Source organism: Dipodomys ordii, unplaced genomic scaffold (genome assembly GCF_000151885.1).
Source record: "Dipodomys ordii isolate 6190 unplaced genomic scaffold, Dord_2.0 Scaffold2, whole genome shotgun sequence".
Taxonomy (NCBI): domain Eukaryota; kingdom Metazoa; phylum Chordata; class Mammalia; order Rodentia; family Heteromyidae; genus Dipodomys; species Dipodomys ordii.
Genome location: NW_012267218.1, coordinates 30705929 through 30713885, shown reverse-complemented (window position 1 = coordinate 30713885; position 7957 = coordinate 30705929). Strand labels below are relative to the sequence as shown.

General features: G+C 43.7%; 1 protein-coding gene across 1 annotated transcript; it reads right to left on the bottom strand.

The window, feature by feature from the left end:
* Positions 1-1105: 1105 nt before the first annotated feature.
* Positions 1106-4269, bottom strand: Gpx2 (glutathione peroxidase 2). The gene is made up of 2 exons (XM_013015749.1): positions 3962-4269; positions 1106-1791 (listed from the first exon to the last, which is right to left on the bottom strand). Exons 1-2 carry the CDS (start codon positions 4181-4183, stop codon positions 1441-1443), a joined length of 573 nt encoding a protein of 190 aa, XP_012871203.1. The 5' UTR covers positions 4184-4269; the 3' UTR covers positions 1106-1440.
* Positions 4270-7957: the final 3688 nt, after the last annotated feature.

Sequence of the window (7957 nt, the reverse complement as noted above, 5' to 3'; positions counted from 1 at the left end):
TTGGAACTGATGAAGAGCCGATTAAAAGGAAATCATTTCTGGGTCAACATGGGATTTTTTGAGCAGTAGTTTGCAAAATTGCCCCTTTAGGCCTTCAATGAGAAGTAAAATGTTCCACCTAGTGGCCAAAGGGAAAAGTGTAGCGAGAAGTTTCCAGGATGAGGTTCATAAGGCAAAGGGATAGGGCAGTTCCTCTAGCACATGAGAATATGATAGAACACAGCCTTGGTGGTGAGGTAACTTGGGAATGCCCGACTGGAGGAGGGGCACTGTCCTTACAAAGCCACTCCATACAGCAGTTCTTACAGATTATAAATTCTGAAGGAAGAAATGAACCCAGCCATTCATGCCTCTGCCTTGAGCTTAAATTTGTCAGATTAAGAGCTTGAGAAGAGGGGCTAGGAAAGTGGTTCAGTGGCAGAATGCTTGCCTTGCATACATGAGACCCTGGGTTTGATTCCTCAGCACCACATAAACAGAAAAGGCTGGAAGTGGTGCCGTGGCTCAAGTGGTAGAGCACTAGCCTTGAGCTGAAGAGCTGAGGGACAGCGCCCAGGCCCAGAGTTCAGGCCCCATGCCTGGATTAAAAAATAAAAAATAAAAGGCTTGAGAAGAAGGGGAAGAATGTGACCTTTAAAAGGAGGCTCAGTCTAGCAAAAGATCAAAACCATACAATCCAATCAGGTAACTGGGAAAAGAATAAAGTCCTGTGTTTCCAGTAACTGCACCCTGTGTGTCTTTGCTGTCAGTAGTTGACTAACTGGAATTTCAGGAATTTCTCAAAGTATACATAATTCCTAGCTGGACAAATACCCACAGTGATATATTTTCCTGATTGTAATCATACAACAAACCCCTCTCTTCCCAGTGTGCCCAGCCAAAGAGGCTTTTAGTTCTCTTTATTCCTGTTTTTCCCCAGTTCTGGGAAGGAGCCATAAAATAATAAAATTCACATTTTCTACCAAGAGTCTCCTTTCCAGATAGCCATTAGAGTATTCCCTTGATCATCTTCTCTCGACCAAAACGGAGCTAGTATGCCACTACCACCTCTATCTCACCGCAATGTGTACCACCCATTGGACAAGAAGACAAAAGAGCCTGGCCATTTCCACACCTGCCCTTTATTAGACTCATCAGCTAGCAGGCTAGTTCCAGGCCCTTCACGCTTTTCAGACATCTTCCAATAGGATTTAGGAAGATGCCATCATTCTGTGAAGGCCCAAAGCCTACCTGAGTCTTAGAGCCCCAAGTTAAAACACCAGGAGGGTTGAGAGAGAAAAAGAAAACAGGTGGATGGAAAAGCAAAGCTCTCCAATGAAGGGGAGTGAGGTACAGAGAGAGCTTAGATCCAGCACTGCCCACGGAGGGCACGCTGAATCCTAAGGAAGGATGCTTAGGGTCTGGGAGGACTGGGAGATCAGCATGCTGAGCAGCTCACATCTATATGGCAACTTTGAGGAGGCGCTTGATGTCAGGCTCGATGTTGATGGTTTGGAAGGTACGGCTGTAGCGGCGGAAGGGCTCCCCCTCCGGCCCTATAAGGAACTTCTCAAAGTTCCAGGACACATCTGAGCGGCGCACCGGACTCCACATGATGAGCTTAGGATCGGTCATGAGAGAAAATGGGTCATCATAAGGATAAGGGAGCTTGTCCTTCAGGTAGGCGAAGACCGGATGCTCATTCTGCCCATTGACCTCACACTTTTGGACAAGAGTGAAGGTGGGCTGGTATCCACCCCCAGGGCGGACATACTTGAGACTGTTCAGGATCTCCTCATTCTGACAGTTCTCCTAGGGGAGAAAAAAAGACAAGGAACATGGGAAAGGCAAAAGGAAGCCAGGGGTCCATTAATGGAAATCTTTTCTCCAAAACTCCCTTGCCAGGATCATTCTTTTCTATCTATGTAATGTGTGTGTTTCTCCTCCATTTTATCTGAGTATTCGTTGTGGGTTTTTTTTTCCTCTCCATGATATTGTTTGATAGTGTGCTAGGCCATTTCTGAAAGTTCTTGTAGTTGCTAGTTTTGCTGCTCTTATACTTCAGACTGAACATATGAACTGTTGCTTCTGAACATAATTGACCCTGAAAGGTTCATAAAGTATTTATTTGAAACTCTAGGGAACCTTGATTTGGGGGCAGAAGAAGCAAAAGAAAGGAGGCACCAGCCATTCTAACCCATCTTACCTACGATCATCTATGTATCAGTACAAATGCATACACTCTCCCTCTTTCGCCTCCCCTCCTTTTTCTCTCTTCCCTTCCTTCCTCTCTGTCCTTCTCCCTCTCCCTTCTTTCTCTGTCTTCTCAGAAGGTGAAAGTGAAGCCCAGGAGAATGGGATTAGAGTTTCTGGCTTTCATCCTACCTTATCCTAAACCTAAAATGCAAATAGGAGGCCACCAATAAAGGAGGAACCCATAGAAGGGAAAGGCAAAATAGGTAGGCAACAACAATTACTGTACTCTAAATGGCACTACTTAATGACCAATAGAGATAAATAAGGTGAAAAATAGAGTTCTTCTGATCTAGAATAGGGGTTGAAGAAATAAGTGCTTGAAGACTAAAGGTTGTGAATATAACAAATTATTGCTTTCATTTTGCTGCTATCCAAAGACAGCCAACCTCATTGTTAGTCGCTGTAATCAGCCCCAAATGCTTTAGCTCAGAATCTGTTACCGGTCTTCCCCTCTTCACTACCATCCCTAAACCTCTGCCCAATCACAATCTCTACACTTGACAACCCCCAAATGCCAGTGAGACTCTATTTTCTCCCCCAGGCTAAAAGTCAGATCTCCCTTGGAGAGAAAGATCCTGCCTTGGACCAACTAGAAGAGTCATTAGTACAGTCAGTTCTAGGCCATGGTGACATTCACAAGCCCTATCTGATCTCTATTACACTTATCTCTTGATGCAAATGGCCGGCTGGCTCCTGGTAGATTATGGATGCCCTCCAGCACCTAGGCAGCCCAGAGTGATAGTGAGGCTAGATAGTGAGGCTAGGACTGGCAGGACATCTCTTAAGAGGCTATGCCCTTCCTTTATGCCCCTGTGCTCTGGCAAAGGCTAGAAGGAGAACTAAGAGAAGGGGAATGGTGAGCAGAGGAATAACGGTTTGGGCTTCAGTTCGTCACAGCCAGTGATCCTACATCCTTCCTGCTTATATGTTAGCTAATTTTTCCTTACCTTTATTCCACTGTGAGTTGAACTAAGGAGATTAGTAAAGGGTTCACTTGGTGATATCCTGCCTGTTTCTACAACTCGGATCATAAGTAGAAGAATCACTAAAAGATAACAGGGTGTAGGGCTGAAGATCTGTAATAACTTGACTCATATGGACATGTGCATGTGATTCCAAGAGGCCTTTGCCTTTTTCCCATTCCCTCTCCACTTGACAATTTAAATAAACATGTCTCTGATCTAAATAATAAATTGCTTATATTTATGTAGTATTTTCTATTTTTCTAGTTACTTTTCCATATCTTACCTTATGAACCTCACAACGATCCTGTGAGCTAAGTGGCATTATCTCTAGCTTACCGATGCAGAAACTAAAGCAGAAACATTCAGGGCCTCTTTGAAGGGCCCAGAGTACCAAAGCAGCACCAAATAGAGCAGGAATAAAGGTCTCCTGAGTCAGTCCAATCACAGTTTGACTTTAAACCTGTTTCTTTCACTTGTTCATTTGACACATATTTAATGCATGCATTTGGTATCCTAGGCTCTGAAGACTCAGTGGAGAAAAAAGACACAATGGGTAGAAGCCCTCATATATTACAGTGGAGAAGACCATAGAACAATGAAAACACACATCCTCCATGTTTAACCTTACACTTCCCTATGGTATTGCACTTGCACCCAAACACTCTGCATGAGGAAGTATGCCCCTCAATTCCAGACACTCCAACACAATCATTCATCCTCTTTCCTTGTCCTGCAAGAGCCACACCCAAAAGACCCCTCACCTGATGTCCGAATTGGTTGCAAGGGAAACCGAGAACCACCAGGCGCCTGGGAAAGCGGCACTGCAGCTCATTGAGCTGGGTGAAGTCCCGGGTGGTTGTGCCTCAGAGCGATGCCACATTCTCGATCAGCACTGCCCTGCCTCGGAACGTGTTGAAATCTACTTTCTCCCCATCCAGGCTGATAGCACTAAGATCATAGAAGGACTTGGCGATGTAGGCCATGGTGAAGCGCAGAGTGAGCCCTGCCCAGTTGTTGGAGCCCACTTAAGGGTCTATCAAAGGGGTGGGGAGGAAGGAGGAGCCAGGAATAACAGAAGATCTCACAAAAGGCCTTTGAGCCTTCCCTGGATGACTTAGCAAAAACATGCACCCACCTGTACACGTTGTTTGAACAAGGAGGTTGCTCCTCCTCCTTACCAACTGAACAAAGCCACCTCCTGCCCCACCCTGCTGGCAACCTGGAAAGGGCCAATTTGATATCTGTGAGCAGATGTGAATAATTTACTCCTTGAAGGAAACCAGAGCCCCAAAGGTCAGATGAGGAGGAAAAAAGGGAGGGAGGCATGCGAGATTGACTTCTGTTTGCCCTAGCAGGTTGTTTTCACTTGCCACAGACATTAACTGAATGCATTTATTCAGTGTCAATCTCTGAATTGTGCAGTGACGGGTAAGGGTGTGTTGAAGAGGAAGAGATATGGGATTTGTGTCCACCTGCGTCAGATGACTTTTTACATTTTTCTCTTTAGCTATAGCTTCCCACAAGCACAAAATCAAAAGACCCCTTAGGAAGAGAGTGTATCATTTTCTAGAAATGACTTTTTGGCTGAGGGGAAAGGGGGGGTAAGGATGAGGAGGAAGAGGAAAAGAAAGAGAGAAAGTAGGGAGGGAAAGAGAAAAGGAAGGAAGGGAGGGAGGGAGGGAGGGAGGAAGGCTCTCCATCCTTATCTTCCACCAGGCAAAAGAGATGAAGTTGTGTTTGTCTTGGAAAATTTGTGGGTTTTTTTGGTTTTTATTGTTGTTTTTCACTGAGTGATGGTCTTTCTTCCCTCTTTGCTTCTTCATTGTACCATCTCCTGATATACCCTCCACTTATATCTCCCTGGTCATGAGGCTGAGGTCATTGCTGGAGGTGTCACTGTAAGGAGGCCACAGAACAGGTGGGTAAATTCAGGGTAGATGAACTGCATTCATATCTTTTTCATCAAAGGTTTAGGCCTCAAGACTTCACAGAGTGGGCTTGTTCTGGCCATCCACTCAGAGAAGGAAGGGTGAAGGAAACCAAAGCTGCTGTGGTTCTACTAGAGAAGCTACCATGATGTCTTTAACTCCAGCAGTTCAGTGAATTCCAAGACATCTCAAGATGATCTAAGGGCTGCCATGGGAGCCCACAGAAACAGAAAAGACCCTGATGCCATTCCACTCTTCTAAACACCTGTCAACAACTTACCAAAAAAAAAAACTTTTATCTCTCCTTTAGTAAAACTAAAAAGTAGGTTTTCCCTAGCGTTAGATTTTAGAGTAAAATTTTAGTAAGAAGGCAAACACAATAGAACTACTTTATGTCCCAGCAATTCCATTCCTGGGCATTTATCCAATAGAACACAATCAAGGTAACAATAAAGCCACCAGCACAACCATGCTCACTGCAACACTATTCACCATAACCAAGATACAGAGTCAGCCCAGATGCCCCTCAATAGATGAATAGATTAAGAAAATGTAGTATATCTACACAATGTAATTTTGTTTACCTATTAGAATGATATTGTACCATTAGTAAGGAAATGGAAAGACTTGGAAAAAATTATATTAAGTGATGTAGGCCAGACCCAGAGAAACAAAGGTTGCATAGTTTCCCTCATTTGAAAAGTATAATAGACTATGGAGAGCTCAAATAGTATAATCTTTTAGAAAGACTAGGTCAAAGCTCAACAAAACACCAGGAAATTGATACTTCCAAGAAGAGATGGAGCCAAGGGGAGAGGAGTAGATGACTGAAGGGAGGAAGAGGGGAAGAATGCAGTTAAAAATATTCATTGTATATACCAAAAAGTAATAATAAAGAAAAATAAGGAAAGGAGTGGGTTAAAGGGAAGTGAGTATGTTAAAGGGGATGACACTGATCAGGATGCATTATATTCATAAACTGCTTTGTTATATGGCACCTCCTTTGTATAACTACTTAAAGATAATACAAAATAGATGTTTTAAGTAGGCACATGCTTTCTGGAAAGTGTTTTCACAGGTACACATCCATTGGGAATAGCCTCCAAGAATAGACAGTAAGCAAGGATGGAGAGCAGCTGGTCTTGAGAATCTGATTTGTGGAGAGATGGAGGAACTACTCGCCAGGGAGTGCCCAGCTTTTCTGTCTCATAACTTGTTCAATGGCTCTCTTAGTCCATGGGAACTGTACATCTCAGCCAGCATCTCTATAAAAGCAAGTTTCCATTGTCTAACAGGAATGAAGGGGTGGCAGGAAGTACATTTAAGTGTGTCCTCTGCTGGCTCTGGGTGGAGTCCCTGGATACAGCCAGTAAGTGTCTTTACTAAACCACTGAGTCAGCGGGACTTGGCACACTGACAGCAGCTGAAACTTAACTAACTAGCCAGATTTTTATATGCCTGACTGGTGCTGTGTTTCCAGAGCCATCTCTTATTCACTGCCATTTTGCAAGCCCTCTTTGGGCAGACAAAACGAATCCAGAGTGGGGCAGAGGGGTAGGGTGCATGCTCTTCCATTTCACCAGGAAAACATAGAACTCTCAGGTGTCTCTCTGGATTCTCTCACAATTGAATAAAGTTGAGGAGACACTCATGGAATATTCCTTTGTCTCCAGCTTCACTCATAATGGCTCCACTTTCCCAGAACCTTTTAACTTTGGGTATACACTAACAAATGTGTTTCTCCTGGCTTTCAGAAGAGGCACAGTGGTTCTGGAGGCAGTACTACCTTAGTAGATGGTGAAGAAAAGCCTAAGTTCTTAGTTCTGAGTCCCAAAGAGAATTGCTTATAAAGATTGTTCTAAACTGAGATGCCAAAGCTTTGTCCTTTCTCTGGATTCAATACAGTGGTTTCTAGATGAGTTTATGCCAGATAGTTGTGGCCCTTCAGCCAGTCTTTAAAGCTCCCTGAGCACCTATCTCCTTACCTGTTAAACACGGATAAAAATACCTTGAGAAAACAAAAAAGAACATCACCTTCCATCATTGTTAGATCAGAGAAGGTATCACAAATGCTCTATAAAGTATGGTTAAGATGTTAAAGACTATTGCTGGTGACCTGCCCTACTTTACTCCCTCCCTTCCTTCCATTCTTACCCCCAAAACATTTTTGTCCATTAGCTCCATATCAGTATTAAATATCTAGAGTCCTCCAGAGATTGCATTCAACCTCTGCTTCCCAGGTATCCAATCAAAAATCTGAAAGATCACTCAGTCCCTTAGGACAAGCTTTCCTGATTCATCCAGAACAAGTGAGAATCTACTATCTTTGAAAACCCCACAGCTTATTCAGCTTCCTTTTCCCTTCCAGTGACTCTGTGTGTGTATATGTGTGTGTATTCAAACTGGAGTTTGAATTCATCTGCATGCTCTCCCTTAGCTTTTTCTTCATTCAAGGCTGGCATGCTACCACTTGAACCACACTTCAGGCTTTCTGGTGGTTAAATGGCGATAGAAGTCTAATGAACTTTCCTGCCTGGCTTTGAACCATGATCTTCAAATATCCTGAGTAGCTAGAATTACAGATATGAGCCACTGGCACTTGGTTACTGTTAATTTTATTCCTGTGATATAAGCCTGCTCTGGGGGCAGTGAGAACTTTATGTTGGAAACAGAAGACCCAAGTACACCTCCACTGTCACTGTACTGCTGCTGTTGGAGGATTCTAGGACCTCTTCTACCCATGCTCCTCCCATTTTCATAGCTAGGATCCCAGTGAGACTCCTCCAGGATTCACATAGGTAGACACACCTGTGGTTTGAAATATTCTTT